General features: G+C 44.2%; 1 protein-coding gene across 2 annotated transcripts in view; it reads right to left on the bottom strand.

Moving 5' to 3' along the window:
- Positions 1 to 19931, bottom strand: part of CDKL1 (cyclin dependent kinase like 1) — a 113479-nt gene that overhangs the window by 48658 nt on the left and 44890 nt on the right. For both annotated transcript variants that reach the window (XM_077467604.1, XM_077467603.1), the window contains exon 3: positions 3668 to 3789. In XM_077467604.1, the coding sequence (XP_077323730.1) occupies positions 3668 to 3789 (122 nt within the window). The remainder of the gene's footprint in view (positions 1 to 3667; positions 3790 to 19931) is intronic.

Raw genomic sequence — 19931 nt, 5'->3', positions numbered from 1 at the left:
CGACATTGTCGCTTCAAAATAGATGGAGATCCGACTTGGAGGCGATTTCCATTGAAATCAATGGCTACAAGTCGCCTAGAAGTCGGATTGAAGTAGTACAGGAACCTTTTCTGAAGTCGGAGCAACTTCAGTAGTGTGCATTAAGACGGCTCTCATTCACTTACATTGATTTTTACATGGAGCGGGCCATAGCCTTCCTGGGGGCTGGTCAGGAGGACCAGGACCAAGTAGTTAGCACATCATACTGGACCGGAACCCCGAACCACGTGACGTCTGCATCTTGAATACCCTCTCCCAGAGGGCACAGCGGGAGGGCCACTCCCACTGACCTGACTCCAAGGGAGAGAGTAATTTAAACACCTGACCAGACCCTAGTTCCACACCTGAGAGAAGAGACAGTGCCCCCTGTGGCCAGGCTGAACATCTCATAGTCCAGTCAGACTGATACAGAAGTCAAATTTAGACAAATAAACCCAAACCTAACTGCAGTTTAGGCAAGGTTTAATTTTGAAAAACACATAGCGCGTGCTCTTCAGGAGCCCGCCGCTACAGTTCAATAAGTACATTTTCCGTCCGAAAAAAAATCGTAACATGCTCAGAAATGAAAGAACACACACAAAACAATTCAACAGATTACATCACTTCAGAAGCTGAATTCTGTCATACGAGAATTTTCATATGTTGAGTAACCTCTTCACTTTCAATATGAGACTAGCAGCATACACAAAACGGACGAAAATTCATCCGATAATCTGATCGTGTGCACCCGGCTTTAGACGGGGTTCAAACCCCTGGGAAATTTCATTCACTTCCTGTTCCAGAGGTGCAACAGGAAGTTAGAAGAAATCTTCCAAAAGGAAGCTCATACTGTATGCAGCTGTCCCCACCAGACATCCCGCTCAGCCACAAAACCCAGGAGCTAATGGAGATGACTGCAGTAGCAGTGCCTATGTAGCACCCCAGTAGGCTGCTACTGTTAAGTCACACCTGTTTTTTTTAAAGCCAAATTTTTAGGCACACAGCTAAATACATAAGTGAACTAATTTGAATATGAAATTATGTTTAGTTGGTGTTGTGATTCAGGCATCACAGGTCGGTGACCCCACTTTTCTCTAAAGCAGTTAAAGTAGACCTATAGGCAAAACTTATTTTTTCCCCCATTTTGGATAGAGTAAGGGAAGATTATAACCTTTGTCCCAATAGGGAGATTTAGCTTCACTTCCTGTCTAATAGCTAAAACAGGAAGTGGGAAGAAATCTCTGCAAATTAAGGGAATCTCTTGGGTACCCCCAGGTCACCAGAACCAGTGTGCCGATTGGAAGATTTCCCCTCTATTACTTTTATGGGGACAACCCAAAATTTGGGATTTTCTTTTTTTACTTTCACTTTCAATGGAATATCCCTAACGGCAATAAAAGCGGACAGGTGTTCTAATCCCTCTCCACTCTGTTCAAAACTTAAAAAAATAAATAAATTTGCCTTTAGTTATACTTTAACCGCTTCAGCCCCGGAAGAATTTACCCCCTTCCTGGCCAGAGCACTTTTTGCAGTTCGTCACTACACTAACTGACAATTGCGCGGTCGTGCGACGTGGCTCCCAAACCTTTTTTTCCCCACAAATAGAGCTTTTTTTTGGGTGGTATTTGATCACCCCTGCGGTTTTTATTCTAAAAAAACGCATTATTTTTTACATTTTGCTATAAAATATCCCCAAAAAGATATATATATATAAAAAAAAAAATTTCCCTCAGTTTAGGCCGATACGTATTCTACATATTTTTGGTAAAAAATAAATAAAAAATCACAATAAGCAATTGATTGGTTTGCACAAAAGTTATAGCGTTTACAAAATAGGGGATAGTTTTATGGCATTTTTATTAATATTATTTTTTTTTAAATGGCGACGATCAGCGATTTTTATCGTGACTGCGACATTATGGCGGACACAGCGGACATTTTTGACACATTTTTGGGACCATTGTCATTTATACAGCAATCAGTGCTATACAAATGCACTGATTCCTGTGTAAATGACACTGGCCGTGTCAGTGTAGGGGTTAAGTGTGTCCTGGGGAGTGTTTCTAACGGTGGGGGGCGTGGCTGTGTGTGACACGTCACTGATCTCTGCTCCCGATCACAGGGAGCAGAGATCAGTAACACTGTCCCTAGGCAGAAGGGGGAGATGATTATTTACATTAGCATCTCCCCGTTCTTGCTCCCCTTGAGGCGATCGCGGGTAAACCCGAGGCAATCAAGTCCATGGGACCCAAGACCCGACTCACAGAGCTTGCTGCACGCATGCGCGCGCTGGCCATCTCTTAAAGGGCAACGTGCAGGTATGTGATTCTGCCTGTACGAGCCCTTCTGCCGACGTATATCGCCGTGAGGCGGTCAGCAAGTGGTTAAGCAATGCAGCCTGGTCACCAACCAGCCTCCAACCTATGATTGGATAATAAAGGGGAGGCAGCTTGCTGATTGGATCACAGCTCTCATCTCACCTCAAATTGTGGACTGACGGCACTACATAAATCAACACTCCCAATGTGAGCCTTGCTGTGCAGGTGATGACATGAGGCTGATATCGAAGAAACTCTGGCATTTATGTGTTAAGTGTATTTTATTTAACGAATACATGGCAGAATTATACGTTTTTTTGTTTTGTTTTTTTGTACCTCTCTGAAGTTCAACTTAACCCCTGGAAGGTTTACCCCCTTTCATCACCAGGCCATTTTTTGCTATACGGAACTGCATTACTTTAAATCACACGGTCAGTGATAAAAAGAAAAGTGCACTGTCACTGTACTAATGACACGGGTAGAGAGGGGATTAACAGCAGGGGTGATCAAAGGGTTAAACGTATGCCTTAGCTCTGTTTTACTACTGTGGGGGAGCTGCTTGTACTAGGAGAAGGCATGGATCGGTGCCCTTGCCTAGCAGAGACACAGGATCCATGTCTTCTGTGGTGACAGAGCGGCGATCTGCCTTGTTTACATTGGCAGACCGCCGTTCTCCCTGTGCATCCAAACATCGGTAGGACATCGAGCCCACCATAACCGCCAAACAGTTTCCGCTGCATCCAACCACAGCGGGAGCGGGCCATCTCAGGCCCGGAAGTGCAGGAATAGGTACTAGGTGTGTGATCTTGCACAGGAGAGCCGCCTGCCGCCATGTATATACAGTGTACGGTCGGCAAGCAATTAAAAGGAAAATACAGTGTTGTGTTTAAATTGGCTACCTAACTACTCCTAACTATGTTAGATGGGGCCTATAGCAAAACCATTAACAAGGCACCTGCCTTTAATCACATGGACTATTCCTTTACAAATCCAGAGCACCAAATCTTCCCAAACATTATATACATGAATTTATTCCAAACGTATTTGGAAAACTCTATTTGCTTCCTGCATAAATCACTGTGTAGCCAAAAAGCTCTGGACCCCCTTTGCTTCTGGGCCCCAAAGCAGTCACATGGTCTGCTATAGCTATAGTTACATCTTTGCATCCAACCCAACTTGGGTACCAAAGTGCCACATCAGTTCTAGATCCAGTTATTCCCGACTAAAGCAAAGGTAAAATACAGAGAGGCACCAGTGGGGAAGGTATCATAGTAATTAGCAATTAATAAAAGGAACAGAGGCAAGTAATACGTCTCCCCCCAGTCACTCACCCTCGCGGATGTCGGTCCAGTTCATGGAGGACAGTGTGGTCACAATATTCAAAGACCAAATGTAATTTCCTCTTTCTTCTGAAGACTTCTAGCAGGTTAACAAGGTTTGGATGTTTTAATTGCTGTAAAATAAAATTAATTTTCACTAATTTACCAATGAAAGAACATAATGAGGCAAGAGATGGTAAAGGGCATTTAAAATATTTTATCTAAAATGACCACATAGCAGATTTCTGTAATAATTGAATTTAAAGTTCTACTCCAGGTTGCTAGTAAACATATAAAAATACACTGAAAGAAAAACACAGAGGGACATCAGACTAAATGCATCAGGTTAGTATAAAAAATCAAGACAGAGGGCAACTCACATCTTAAAAGATCCAACTGGCATATGCACAGTGGCTACATTTGATGGACACAGCGAGGCTGCATTTGATGGGCACAGTGAGGCTGCATTTGATGGGCACAGTGGCTGCATTTGATGGGGCACAGTGAGACTGCATTTTATGGGGCACAGTGAGAATGCATTTGATGGGGCACAGTGAGGCTGCATTTGATGGGGCACAGCGAGGCTGCATTTGATGGGGCACAGTGAGACTGCATTTGATGCGACACAGTGAGACTGCATTTGATGGGGCACAGTGAGGTTGCATTTGATGGGCACAGTGAGGCTGCATTTGATGGGGGGTTCAGTATTTTTCAGTTTGTTTGCGCCCCCCCCCCCAAAAAAAAAATTTGAGCACCAGCCACCACTGGTCCCCACCAGTGTTGAATTACTCACTCTGTCTTCCCTTTGCTCCTCTGCCTCCAGAAAAGCTTCTTCCCTTGTGTCTTTGGCAGGATCCTTCTAGCACCCGAGATCTGGTCCTAGGCAAGACACCCCCCCCAGACTAGGGTTTACCCCTGAGGGCCACGACAGCCTCCTCAACACTGCACCTCCATATTCCCGCTGGCATGGCTCATGTCTATTTATGAGGTTATATCAGTCCCCTGCCAGCCAGGCCTCATAAATATAAATATGCATGGCAGCTCCTCCTACCCCCCCTCCTCTAATTATAGAAGGTTCTCCAACTGTCCAGATATCAGGGGGAGGCACCAGAGAACTGCCATGATGAGTCATCCAGCCCCAAACTCCAAAAACCCTGACCCAATTGTAGACTCACAAATTTAAAGCATGAGTCAAGATATGGTTTGCCTACTCTACTTCTAGCACACTTTAGAGCAGGGGTCTCAAACTGGCGGCCCTCCAGCTGTTGCTGTGGTAGTCATGCTTGTAACTGGCAGCCTTGCAATGCCTCATAGGACTTGCAGTTTTGCAACAGCTGGAGGGCCGCCAGTTTGAGACCCCTGCTCTAGAGGGTGCTACCTTATAGCCAATGGATTGGAAAGTCAATTAACAAGAGAAGGAGGGGCATGAAAAAAAAAAACACACCCACAGGTTACAAGTTTTTTCAAGTGTTTTCTTTTTTTCTTTGCAGGCACTCCCATTAAAGTCTTTAGGCAGCACAAACGCATGACTCTACTCCACAGAAGCTCATGTACTTTAGTACTTTATTGAGTTCAAGTGCCACAACACGACATCCTATTGGCACCATAGGTGACACGATATGACATTATATGGACTACATAGGTAACAGGACACAACAACATATGGGCACCATAGGATACAATGGGAATTCTCATGTTGAGCGTTAGGCCCCATGCACCCTGGGCATTTAGCTGTGAGCGGAGAGCACAGGTGCCCGAGTTTATATTTGTCTTTGACTGCATACTGCCCTAAACCTTTGTACCACTAGGTGTCCCATCCAGCTGTAGCATCTGTCAGTCATTCACAGATCATTGACAGGCTGTTGACAGCCAGGCTGGATGGGTACACCTGTGCCCTCCGTCCGCAGCTGTTTCAAATTTGACAGCCATGCAGCTGCGGGTGATTGACCCTAAATGCGGACAGTTTGGAGCTGCCCACCCGCACCAGCAAAGCTATCAAATTTCAAAGAGCGGCTTTGTCCATGCAGCTGCTGCTTCCCAATAGACATGAGCGGTTGGTACTTCCGCCTAGCAGCACTAGGGTCGTCCGTTCGAATCCCAACCACGGCACTACCTGCCTGGCGTTTGCATGTTCTCCCTGTGCCGATTTCCCCCGGTTACTTCGGTTTCCTCCCACACTCCAAAGACATGCTGGTAGGTAAACTGGCTCCTCTCTCAGATGGCGCTAGTAAGTATGAATGTGAGTTGGCGACTTTAGATTGTAAGCTCCTTGAGGGCAGGGACAGATGTGAACGTACAATATATTTGTATAGGGCTGCGTAAATTGATGGCGCTATATAAGTGCCTGTACTAATAAAAATGAATAAATGGACTGCCTTGCACACAGAACCTGGTGGCTAAAGTCGCAAAAACACAGGTGCTCATATATGGGCTACAGGGCTTCAACGCATTTCTGAATGAGGTCTAATAGTGAAAAAAAAAACATTTCTGTCCCTTTGTGACCCAAAAACACAAAATGTAGGTGCCGCTCAGGTAGAGAGGTAAAGTCCAACTAGACCACTTTGAATGCAGGCAGGGATATGAAGATCGTCCTAGCAATATGCACAACAAGTTTGGAGGTAAGGGACTTTTGCGGCAGCAAATATTGAAAATGAAAAACAAAGATTAATTCGAAAAAATATACACAAAGTCCCTTACCTCCAAACTTTTTGTGCATATATCTTCCTTTGGGATGCTGGTACCATTATTGTATATCACTTGAACGGATCCCTGTCAGAGTATTTCTATATCGTCTTAGCAATGTCAAAGGAAAAGATCCAGAAGCTGCGCATCATGAGGCAGACTCATGTGCATGAAGTGAGATGAATGGCAGCCTCAGCCCAGACTCCAGCCAGGCCACCAGCCAATGCGTTTTGCTTCACCCCTTGGAGCTTAATCACAATCTCACGTCATGCACATGGGTCTGGCTTTGAGATGTGCCGCTTATGGATCTTTTTTCGTTTGACATTTCTGTCCCTTTGTTGTGAACTTTGAACTCTGAACTGTAAACTCTATGAGTACTCGCTAAGGGCTACAGAGATTGGATTGTCATCCAACATTTTATAAATGTCATCTATTTGTGGGTACCTTTACCCTCACCACAGCCTGGGGGTTTAAATGGTTGCCCAGGGCGGGCCGTTCTCTTAACAATACATTGTTTATGTTTTCCGTTGTATGTTCTAGTGTCCTACAGCAAGGAAGGACCTATCACATGGCATGACATGTCACCTTTTCCATGTCAAAGGGACAATTTTAAAGCATTACCTAATCCCACTAAGATCAAAACACAAACACAAGACGTAAAGGGTCCGCCTTTGCTGCTGCTCACAGGACACACAAACATGGTTCCTCTCCATCTCCTGCAGGTATTGTTGGTTACAGCCCAGCGTTCCCCAAATATTTGCTTTCCAGCAGCCCTGTACAGGGAGGATCACAGCAGCTTAGCTACACAAACAGGTTGGCAGATAGCGATTTGCATTCCGGAGGATCAATAAACACAGGTTGTTACTATTTACTGTGCACAGGGAAAACACGGCACCAACAGGTCTCCACATGTTCAGCTAATACTGATAAAAGTCATTGGCCATTGCCGGTCGCCTCTTTTTTTTTTTGAGAGGAGAGGAGTGGAGAGAAAGCACACAACTTGTCAACTTTATAAGCCAAATGAGAAACCAGTAAAACGGCAACTTACAGGAAATGCACATCCTGACAACAGACATTTCTTTTTCTCCATTTAACTGCTTAATGGCGCGTACACACGACCAGACTTTTCGAGGGACTAGGTCCGCCGGTCTTTCCGACTGACTTTCCGAATGAACGGACTGGGCCACACACAATCACACCAAAGTCCGACTGATTCGAACGTGATGACGTACGACTGGACTAGAATAAGCTCTTGTACACACGGTCGGAGATTCCGACGGAATGTTTCCCGTTTTGTCGGATATTCCGACTGTGTGTGGTCTGCATCGGACTGTTTCTGTCGGAATATCCGATGGACCAAGTTTTCCAACTTGCCGGTAAAATTTTCCGACAAAATGCTCCTATCGGACATACTCCGATCATGTGTAGCCTACTCCGACGGACAAAGTGCCACGCATGCTCAGATCAAATTCCTAGACCAAAGCTATTGGCTACTAGCCTGAACGTAGTCCCGTCGTAACGAAATAACGTCATCACGTTATGTACAATCGGATTTTCCGACAACTTAGTCCGACCGTGTGTATGCAACATCACTTCCGGACCTCTTCCGGAATTAATCCGTCGGAATTACTCAGACGGATTTGGTTGTCGGAATCTCCGACCGTGTGTACAAGGGCTAAGGAAGTTCATAGCCAGTAGCCAATAGCTGCCCTAGCGTCGGTTTTTGTCCGTCGGACTAGCATACACACAAACGGATTTCTCGGTCCGGCGGAGTTCCGGTGGAAAAATTTAAGACATGTTCTATTTCTAAAGTCCACCGGATTTTTGGCAAGCAAAGGTCTGATGGAGCCCACACACGATCGAATTGTCCGAATTGCTAGAAAAATTACTTTGAACCCCCAATATGTATTTATTTTCAGACACCCTAGAGAATAAAACTGCGGTTGTTGCAATACTTCATGTCACACCACATTTGCGCAGAGGTCTTACAAGCGCCATTTTTTTGCGAAAAAATACACTTTTTTGAAATAAAACATAAGACAACAGTAGAGTTGGCCCAATTTTTTTTTTTATATTGTGAAAGATAATTTTACGCCAAGTAAATTGATACCCAACAGGTCATGTTTTAAAATTGTGCCCGCTCGTGGAATGGCGACAAACTTTTATCCTTAAAAATCTCCATAGGCGACGTTTAAACATTTTCTACAAGTTACCAATTATGAATTACAGAGGAGGTCTTTTACTAGAATTATTGCTCTTGCTCTATCGTTTGCAGCGATACCTCACATGTGTGGTTTGAACACCGCGAGGCGTGACTTACATATGCTCTCGCTTCTGTGCAGGAGCTTGACAGGACACTATAATTTATTTTTATCCTACTTATTTTACTTTTTATTTGTTATTTTTACACTGCCTATTTAAAAAAAATATATTTGGGTCACTTTTATTCCTATTACAAGGAATGTAAAAATTCCTTGTAATAGAAAAAAGCATGACAGGTCCTCTTAAATATGAGATCTGGGGTTCAAAAAGACCTCACATCTCATATTTGGACTTAAATGCAATAAAAAAAAAAAGGTCATTTGAAAATATTACATTGAAAATATGTTCCTTTAAGAGGTTAAGTCCTTCAGAACCTTCAGAAGTCACATAATTAGTGAAATGATGTCCACCTGTGTGCAATATAAGTGTCACATGATCTGTCATTACATATACACACCTTTTTGAAAGGCCCCAGAGGCTGCAACACCTAAGCAAGAGGCACCACTAACCAAACACTGCCATGAAGACCAAGGAACTCTCCAAACAAGTAAGAGACAATGTTGTTGAGAAGTACAAGTCAGGGTCAGGTTATAAAAAAATATCCAAATCTTTGATAATCCCTAGGAGCACCATCAACTCTATCATAACCAAATGGAAAGAACATGGCACAACAGCAAAACTAGCATAGAGATGGCCGCACACCAAAACTCACGGACCGAGCAAGGAGGGCATTAATCAGAGGGGCAGCACAGAGACCTAAGATAACCCTGGAGGAGCTGCAGAGTTCCACAACAGAGACTGGAGTATCTGTACATATGATGACAATAAGCCGTACGCTACAGAGAGTTGGTCTTTATGGCCAGAAGAAAGTCATTACTTTTAGCAAAAAACAAAATGGCACTCCCAAACGTATGGAGGAAGGTGCTCTGGTCTGATGAGACTAAAATTGAACTTTTTGGCCATCAAAGAAAACGCTATGTCTGGCGCAAACCCAACACATCACATCACCCAAAGAACCCCATCCCAACAGTGAATCATGGTGGTGGCAGCATCATGCTGTGGGGATGTTTTTCAGCAATCAGGACTGGGAAACTGGTCAGAGTTGAGGGAAAGATGGATGGTGCTAAATACAGGGATATTCTTGAGCAAAACCTGTACCACTCTGTGTGTGATTTGAGGCTAGGATGGAGGTTCACCTTCCAGCAGGACAATGACCCCAAACACACTGCTAAAGCAACACTTGAGTGGTTTACGATGAAACGTGTTGGAATGGCCTAGTCAAAGCCCAGACCTCAAGTTAATAGAAAATCTGTGGTCAGACTTAAAAATTGCTGTTCACAAGCGCAAACCATCCAACTTGAAGAAGCTGGAGTAGTTTTGCAAGGAGGAACGGGCAAAAATCCCAGTGGTAAGATGTGGCAAGCTCATAGAGACTTATCCAAAGCAACTTGGAGCTGTGATAGCCGTAAAAGGTGGCTCTACAAAGTATTGACTTTAGGGGGGTGAATAGTTATGCACATTGACTTTTTCTGTTATTTGTTTGCTTCACAATAAAAAATAAATAAAAGAAACCTTCAAAATTGTGGGCATGTTCTGTAAATTAAAATAATGCAAAGCCTCAAACCATGTTAATTCCAGGTTGTGAAGCAACAAAAACACAAAAAATACCAAGGGGGGTGAATATTTTTGTAATGCACTCTATTTACAGAATATAAAATAAAAAGAAATATCTCCAATACATATTGAGAGATTCTCAATCATTCCCTACTATATCAAAAAAAGAACAAGTTTTAGAATTGAAAGACTTTAAAGTTTATGTATAGCCCAAACCCTTTTTTGGCTAGAGTAAGACAGGCTTCAAACCCTTGGAAAATATCATTCACATCCTGTTCCAGAGGTGCAACAGTAAGTTAGAATAAATCACCCAAAACGAAGGGAATTCAGCTTATACTCTATGTGGTTGTCTCCACTGGAAGTTTTCCCGCTTAGCCACAGAACCCAGGAGCTAGTGTAGCGCCCCGGTAGGCTACTAGTGTTAAGAAAATTTAACTTTTGGCCTTCCTGTAGTCAGGGAGAGAAACAATCATTTAGTAGTGTCTGTTCTATGTTCTGCTGTTGCAGGCCCACCTCTTTTCCCCTGCATGCCACTGGCACTGGGCAGGGCCGTTTTTAAGGCAGGGCAAAAGGGGCAGCTGCCCTGGGCCATCATTGTTGTGGGGCCCAAAGCAGCTGCCTCATACTTGCCAACTATCCTGGTTTAAATTCCCTTGTCCCTTAAGGTTTTAGTCCTGTGCTGTGTCCCGATATCTCAGTGTGAAGTTCTGATACTAATGCTGCCCAGCTGTGCCCTATTGTTGTGTACAGATGACTCACCTGCAGACCCTGTTTTTACATGTAAATTACTGGCATTCATATGTAAATAGCAGTGGCATTCATATGTAAATAAAGGTGGCATTTATACATAAATAGCAGCGGCCAGCGGCATTGATATGTATACCATGCCCCCCTGAGGTCATATTCACAGTAATCTCTAGCAACCAGTCAACAAGAAGAAATCATGTGCTGTAACCTCTAGCAACTAATCAGTGAGCCATAATATGTGCTGTAACCTCTAACAACCAGTCAGTGAGCGGTAATGATACACTGTAAGCTCTGGCAACCAATCGCAATAGCTGTCTGATCTGATTCAGTAAACTGATTTTGAGTCTAGTTGCTATTTATTGTATGTCTCAGAGCAGGTGGAGAGCGAAACTGCATGGGGGGCCCCCAAGAAAAATTTTTGCCCAGGGTCCAATAAATATTAAAGACGGCCATGGCACTGGGCTCTAGTAAATAGTGGGCACAAGAGCTTAGACCCTGGCCAGCATATTAACGCCTCTTCAGCCAATCCCTGGTCAGAAGAGTGAGTGGCCAGAATGGGGCTGAGAGGGGTATAAATAAACTGGAACCTAGAACAGCTTCCTCTTGTTCCTGGGAGAGTAAGACTAGAGGCGATTCAGTTCGCATTGTGCGCTATACAAGTATTTCATTCATTCATTCATTCATTCATAAGACCCAGCCTGAGGGCTAAGACATCCCCGGGAGATCAGCTGCAGCATGCAAGAATCTTTTTTGGGGTCCCAGCTCCTGCTTGGGCACAGGGACCACTGGCCTAGTCTCCTGAGCACATGCAGAAAGTTCATCTGAGGATCCAAGACACAGGCAATTAAGTACAGAAGCTTAATGACACTGCAGGAGGAAATACAGTATTCAGGGCACAGTGAGTAGTAACCTTTTTTGGACTCTAGAGACTTGCTTTATTCAGGAGAGCTTACAACAGTACATTCAGGACTATACGCCAGCTGAAGAGTCCCTGTTTGGAATAAGTTTTTCTATCCCATTTCTTGGAGTATCCCAAGGCTCACTCTATCCCAGTTCTTTGAGAAAATAAACTGCAAAAAGACACGTACTTCCAGATTTCTGACTCGGATGACTGTGAAATACTGTGTGCCCGGCTGCTCTGTGCCTATCAGGGAATGGAACCCGGGACCAAACATCCAGACCAGGACTCCACAGGTATGGTATACACAGTGGGTGGTATAGAAAAGAATCACCCCCTTTAAATTCACATTGTGTTGCTTTGCAGCCTGAAATGAAGACAGACACTATTTTTGCTTTATCCAGTTGTATTTACTCATAACATCCAAGTGAAAGATATAACACCAACATACCAGAAAAAAGAGAAAAAAAAAAAACAATCAAAAACAGAATCACTGCATTGGTAAAAGGATCACCCCCTTGTGACAGCATTGTGTTGAACCTTTTGCTTTAATTACAGCCTTTAGTCTGCTGGGATATGTCTCTACTAACTTTGCAATATTTTCCCACCGTTCTTTGCAGAACTGCTCATGTTCAGTTAAATTTGATGGTGAAAGTATGTGGACTGCAGTCTTCAAGTTATTCCACAGATTTTTAATGGGGTTTAAAGAAGACGTAAACCCTGATGGGTTTACTTCTTCTTTGTCTCCCTGCAAAGGTAAAGCATAATGGACTACTGTGCATCGCATCGCATCGCATCGCATCGCATAGTAGTCCATTATGTGTCACTTACCTGACACAGGAGCCAGCGATGTCACCGCTGTCCCCTGTAGTCCGGAGCATCCATCTTCTTCTATGTATCGCTGCTCCAGCCACTCACAGCGCCAGAGCAGTGATGACGTCATTCCCGCGCATGCGCACGGGAGCCGTCACTAACGGCATATCGGCGTTAGCAGTGGCATGCTGCTAACGGCGATAGTGCGCAGTAGACAGCGGTGACTGTCTTTTAGTAAATATTGCTTGGACCTACAGGTAAGCCTTCATCTAGGCTTACCTGTAAGTCAAAGTGGTTTGTAAGGGTTTACAACCACTTTAAGTCTGGGCTCTGATTAAGCAAGGCAAGGAATTTCACTCTTTTTTTTCTTAGCCCACTGTGTGGTAAAGTTTTCCGTGTGCTTTGGGTCATTGTCATGTTGGAAGGTAAACCTTCTTCCCATTAACAACTTTCTGGCAGAGAGCATCAACGTTTCCTCAAGCATTTGATATTTTGCCCCACCCATTTTTCCTTCTATCCAGACAAGCCTTCCAGTCCCTGCTGCAGAGAATAACCAACATAGCTGGATATTACCACCTCCAGGCTTTACTGTAGGAATGGCGTCATTTGGATGGAGAGCTGTATTGAAATTCCACCACACATATCATTTGGTGTTGAGGCCAAACAAATACATTTTTCCATGTGGCCTCAGAATCTTCAAGGTGCGTTTTGGCAAAGCTCAGTCATGACTGCATGTGGCCTTTCTTGAATGGCTTTTTTCTTGAAACCCTCCCATACATGCCACATTTGTGGAGAATTTGTGATATTGTCATCACATGCACACAATGACCACTCTTTGTTATAAATTCCTGCAACCGCTTCAGAGTTGGTCTCTTGGTAGCCTCTGTGACCAGTTTCCTCCTGGCTCTTTCATCCAGTTTGGAGAGACGTCCTGATCCAGGGAGGGTCTGTGTTGTACCAAATACCTTCCATATCTTAATAGTAACCTGGCCAAACCCTTTTTTGGCTAGAGTGCTTCTAGGCATTGATAAAGCCCTTGAGTTTTTTGTTGTATCCATCTCCTGTCCACAGAGATCTTTTGACAGTGCCTTGCCACCCATGGTTGAATCCTTGCTTCAGTTGCCCTATCAGGAATGGATAAGCTCCAGCAAAGCTCAAAATGACCACAGCTGATCACAGAAAGTCAAATTGCTTTGTTTTCCAATGAGACGGTGATTAGCTACACCTGATTGAGTTTACAAGTCCTTTTTAGGAGGGGGATAGTCCTTTTTCCAACTCAGTAATTATTTTTTTGATTTTCTCTGATATGTTGGTGTTATATCTTTCACCTGGACCTTATAAGTTGCACAGCTGGATAAAACAAAAACTGTGTCTGTCTTTGTTTCAGGCTGCAAAGCAACAAAAATGTCAGCTTTAGCACAATTTTTATATATATATATATATATATATATATATATATATATATATATATATATATATATATATATATATTGGTTGCCACACAGGCTTCTTTCTGACACTTTCAAGGGGCCCTGTGTATGCCTTGGCTGCCCAGTTTCCTCCCCATCAACACTCCGGTTAATCCTCATGTCATCACTACCTTCACAATTAAAGCCAGAGCATTCCTAATGGACAAATCTGATGTCAGCCAATTACACATGAAGCCAAAACTGACACCCGTTTACAGGCTGATAATCTTCCCTAACAAAGCCTATAAAAAGAAGAGCTCAACCTGAATCCCCGGGGTGTTAATTAATGTTCCTGATACCTTCATTTGTAGCTGAGCAGCCAAATGCCTCCTAATCGGATTGTGGAGGACTCTTGAGGAATAGACCACATGCATCTATGAACTGCCTTATTAATCCCAGAACTACACGCTGGCCACCCTTTCCTTTAACTCTTCTTAATCATCAGATACGTAAATGTTATCCATACCGCAGGGAAGCAGCGGTATCAGTGGGCACGTGTGGTCCTTCCCTACGGCTCGCCCATGTCAATTTTCCTTACTCTATTTATGTGCCCATAAAGGCAGAAAGGGTAGCTGAGCCACACTGTACAGAATTCTCACATACATGGCACCGCTGGGGCTGTCCAAGTGGTAAAACACTACTTAGTCTTTGATGGTCCTAAATAGAAGTAGAAATCCACATATTGAAGACACAAATTAATGCAACTCTGTATTCATTAATACATCACTAAATCTACTTTCTTAAAGTGGTTCTGCACCTAAAAAAAAAATATTAAAAGCCAGCAGCTACTAATATTGCAGCTGCTGACTTTTAATAATATCACACTTACCTGTCCCAGGGTCCAGCGATTTTGGCGGCAGATGACGAGCGATCACTCGTCTTGCTGCTGCCCCCGCCGCCATCCTCTGTCAGGGAATCGGGAAGTGAAGCATCGCGGCTTCGCTGCCCGGTTCCCTACTGTGCATGCGCGAGTCGCGCTGCGCGTCTCTTCTGGTCCCCCGCTGTGTCCTGGGAACTGTGCGTTTCCCAGAACACAACTGGGGGTGAGGGATGGGGGCGGGGCGTCTGCGGGGGTCTGCGGCGGTCGGCCCGGAAGTGGGTGCAGATACCTGGATTATCCAGGTAACTGCCCCCCCCCTCCCCCCTGAAAGGTGACGATTGTGGCACCGGAGGGGGGGAGGGATCAGATTAGCGGAACTTCCCCTTTAGGGTGAAGAACCGCTTTAACCACTTGCCGACCACCCTTTGGCAGTTTTACTGTGCAGGATCACATATATATATATATAAATATATATATATATATATATATATATATATATATAAATATATATATATATATAAATATATATATATATATATATATATATATATATATATATATATATATACACACACATATATACATATATATATATATATATATCATTTTTAGATTGTAAGCGCTAACGAGCAGGGCCCTCTGATTCCTCTTGTACCAAATTGTAATGTAACTGTAAGTCTGCCCTCATGTTGTAAAGCGCTGAGCAAACTGTTGGCGCTATATAAAACCTGTATAATATATATATATATACATATATATATGATCCTGCATTTCCAGGTATCAGGGGTGAGTGCACGTTGCCGTAGGCCTGCTCCCAAGACCCGATGTCCGCCGGTACCCTTTGTTCATTCAAGACACAGGCAGAACATCCATCTGCCTATGTAAAGAAGGCAGTTCTCTGTTCTGTCAGTAAGGAAGGCATTGATCCCAGTGGCAGCCGGTCCATAAGGGGCGCCAACCCCCCAAAGTTCCCAAAGTTAGTTTGCCAAAGAAAGAAAGCTACTTTAACATGTTAAAAACTCATATTATCATTTATTAAAAAATAAATCATTTAAATGTGTGTGCACTGTGCAAGGCGCCGGACTAATGGGCGTCTATTAGGTTCCTAGATTTTTTTAAAAGAATGCGATTTGAGGCTGAGGCTCTAATTGGATTGTCTCAGGTTGTCCTCGGGGGGCGCAGAGCACTGCGCCCCGAACCCTCCCACTTTTGATTTTAGCTAATCAATCTTCATCATCGCGTCACTTCCGGTTTCCGGCTTCTCATCCCGTGGAACGCAAGGCATCCTCTGGTGAGTGTAAAAACTGTTTGCTGCACTTAGGGTTGATCAAATACATATATACATGCAGAATACACACAAAAAAAACTAATAAAGTCCCATTAGGTGATGATACAAAGTGCTTGTGCTTAAATTGACATCTCTTGTGCAATGGTGCTCAGACTGGGTGCCCCACATACACGTGCACTCACCCTGGATGTTGACCAACTATCGTTAGTATGGTCTCTTAAAGTGCTGTTGCCACCCAAAACAAAATTGCTCAAAATTCATAAACAAAATGAAAAAAAAAAAATTATTGGGAAAAAAAAAATGTTTTTACTCACCTCTAAATGCCTGTTGCTAGGGGGTCCCTCGTAGTCTGCCTTCTTCAATGCCTGGGCTGGTGACATCACTTCCCCTCGCACCACACAGTCATCTGGGACCTGTCACGTGTCCCAGATGACTGTGCGGCGTATCACGGTGCCCGGCGCCGCTCGCACATCCGCAGTAGGTGCCCACAGTAAAAATGCCGGCGCTGTGAGCGGGGAACGAGGGGGGTGCTTCGTTCCCCCGCATCGCTGGACCCCGAGACAGGTAAGTGTCCGATTATTAAAAGTCAGCAGCTGCAGTATTTGTAGCTGCTGACTTTTACATTTTTTTTTTGTTTTTTTAGGGGGCACCTCACTTTAAGCATGTGGAGATACCCTTAGAAAGCCAGTTGAAATGACGTCTCATGCAAAAATACACCTCATAGGGGTGGATGGAAATGGGCCGTTTCGGCCCATCACAAAGCCATCATCAGGAAGTAGGATCACCTCCTGATGATGGCTTTGTGATAGGCCGAAACGTTGAAGGATACACCGCGTCACTTCGCCCTTACGAATCTACCTGGGAATCGAGCAGAACGCCGTGAGCGGTGGCTTTCCATGTCAGGCCCGATAACCCTTAACAATCCCCTGCTGTACACGCCGGGTACCAGGTCTATAAAGCACTTATAGTGGAATTATTTTAATTTGTGTATTAAATAAACCCATTGGCATTGCGCAATGAAGGTTTTCCTTTGTCATTTCAATCCATCCCCATGAGGTGTATTTTTGCATGAGACGTCATTTCAACAGGCTCCCTAAGGGTATCCCCACATGCTTAAGAGACCTCACTAGCGATAGTTGGTCAACATCCAGAGTGAGTTCACATATATGTGGGGCACCCAGTCTGAGCACCATTGCACAGGAGCACTTTAAAGTGGCTGTAAACCCTTACAACCAACTTTGACCTACAGGTAAGCCTAGATTGAGGCTTACCTGTAGGTCCAAGAAATATCTCCTAAACTTACACGGTTTAGGAGATATTTGCCGAAAGACAGGCACCGCTGTCTACGGCGCATGCTGTCAACTGAGCGCGCCGCTGTCAACGGCGATATGCCGCGAGTGGCGGCTCCCGTGCGCCTGCACGGGAGTGGCGGCTTCGCCGAATGACAGCGGCGCAGTGGCGAGACCCACTGAGAAGATGGATGCTCTGGACTACAAGGGACAGCGGTGACATCGCTGGCTCCTGTGTCAGGTAAGTGACACATAATGGGGTAGTGTGCGATGCATAGTAGCCAATTATGCTTTACCTTTGCAGGGAATCAAAGAGGAAGTAAACTCATCAGGGTTTACTTCCTCTTTAAGCACGAGCACTTTGTATCATCAGGTAATGGGACTTTATTCATTTTGTTTGTGTATTCTGCATATGCATGTATTTGATCAACTCTAAGCGCAGCAAACTTTTTTTTACATATGTTCTTTGCTTTTTTGCTATTTGCTTTTTAGCAAGTTTTTTTATTGCAGCTGTTGTCTGATTATTAGTTCTTTTATCCAAAGGCGCTAAGGTTAGATATTTTTTCGATCCTCTGGTGAGTGCAGATCTGGAGGGGTTTATTTGTGAAGCCCCCCCCCCCCCAAAGATTTTTAGCACTAGCCGCCACTGATTGATCCTGGGTTCCTGCAAAGGGACACAGATCTATGCCTTACCCTAGTATAAGCACACCCTCCACTACAGTAATCACTGGTAGCTAGACACAAATTTAACCCTTTGCTCACCCCTGATGTTAACCCCTTCCCAGCCAGTGTCATTAGAACAGTGACAGTGCATATTTTTAGCAATGATTGCAACAACACATCATCAGTAGGGTAAAACTAACCTGTCTCATGACGGTCTAAACCCAGCTCACATTCCCTATTAGCCCTTGTACACACGGGTCGGACATTCCGACAACAAATTCCGTCGGATTTTGTTCGAAACTTGTGTTGCATGCACACGGTCGGGCAAAGTTGCCGGAAAATCCGATCATACGTAATGTGACGACGTTATTTCGTTACGACAGGACTACGTTCAGTCTAGTAGCCAAAAGCTTTGGTCTAGGAATTTGATCTGAGCACTTTGTCCGATCGGAAATTCTCTACACACAATCGGACAAAGTTCGATCGGATCATGTTGTCGGAAAATTTTATAGCCCAGCTCTAAAACTTTGTCGGTCGGATATTCCGACGGAAACAGTCCGATGGAGCCCACACACAGTCGGATTATCAGACAACACGGTCCAATCAGACATTTTCCGTCGGAATGTCCGACCGTGTGTACAAGGGCTTAGTGGGTGAACAATCCAACGCTTGGTGAATTCTGCTTCACAATGATGGGAAGAGCCGACATTGAGTGTCACTATTCATGTATTAGTGTCAGTGGTCCCCAAAAAGTGTCAGTTAGGTGTCTGATTTGTCCACCACAATGTCGCAGTTCCGCTAAAAATATCTGAGCGCCGTCATTACTAGTATAAAAAAAAAATTCCATAAAAATATCCCGTGGTTTGTAGATGCTAGAACTTTTGCGCAAACCAATCAATATACACTTATTGGGATTTTTTTTTAACAAAAATATGTAGCAGAATACATATTGGCCTAAATTGATGGTAAGTTTTTTACCTTTGTTTTCTATATGTTTTATAGCAGAAAATAAAAAATATATTTTTTTTTTTTCAAAATTGTCGGTCGTTTATTGTTTATAGTGCAAAAAATAAAGAACGCAAATGTGATCAAATACCACCAAAAGAAAGCTCTATTTGTAGGAAAAAAGGTCCGCCTGTCAGTTTTTTTAGCAGACTTGAACGGATGCTCCATAGACTTCTGGAGCGTCGGATGTCGGCGGTGACACGTCCGCTCACATCCGACCCGCTCCGATCCGAAAAAGTGTGACGGAGGAAAAACCTACTTTTCCATCTGTCTGAGGATCAGATCGGGTGACAACGGACTCCGTGGTCCGTCCTCATCCGATCCCCCATAGGGGAGAGCGGCGCTCTGACAGGTCCGTCCCTGCACAGTGTGCGGAGATGGGCCTGTCATCTTCCTGCTCAGCGCGGATGGACGGAACGATCCCCCGCTGAGCAGAGCGGGCTCCGTACACGGACACGTCCCTGTGAAGGAGCCCATACATTTTGTTTGGGTACAGCGTCGCACGACTGCGCAATTGTCAGTTAAAGTAATGCAGTGCTATATTGCAAAAAATGGCCTGGTCGGGAAGGGGGTAAAACCTTCCGGAGGTCAATTGGTTAATCAGTAGAGTTGTCCTTTGACAATACAATTACACTATAACACATTACATCGCTTCCGAATTTTTATTCTGTTGTCACTTTAGTAAACTCTTTATTGAGCCATGCTGCTGCACATGAGCAATGCAGC

Source organism: Lithobates pipiens, unplaced genomic scaffold, assembly GCF_037356315.1.
Source record: "Lithobates pipiens isolate NorthernLeopardFrog02 unplaced genomic scaffold, aLitPip1_a1.2 Scaffold_57, whole genome shotgun sequence".
Taxonomy (NCBI): Eukaryota; Metazoa; Chordata; class Amphibia; order Anura; family Ranidae; genus Lithobates; species Lithobates pipiens.
Note: the sequence above shows the minus strand (reverse complement) of the source record. Positions and strands in the feature narration are given on the sequence as shown.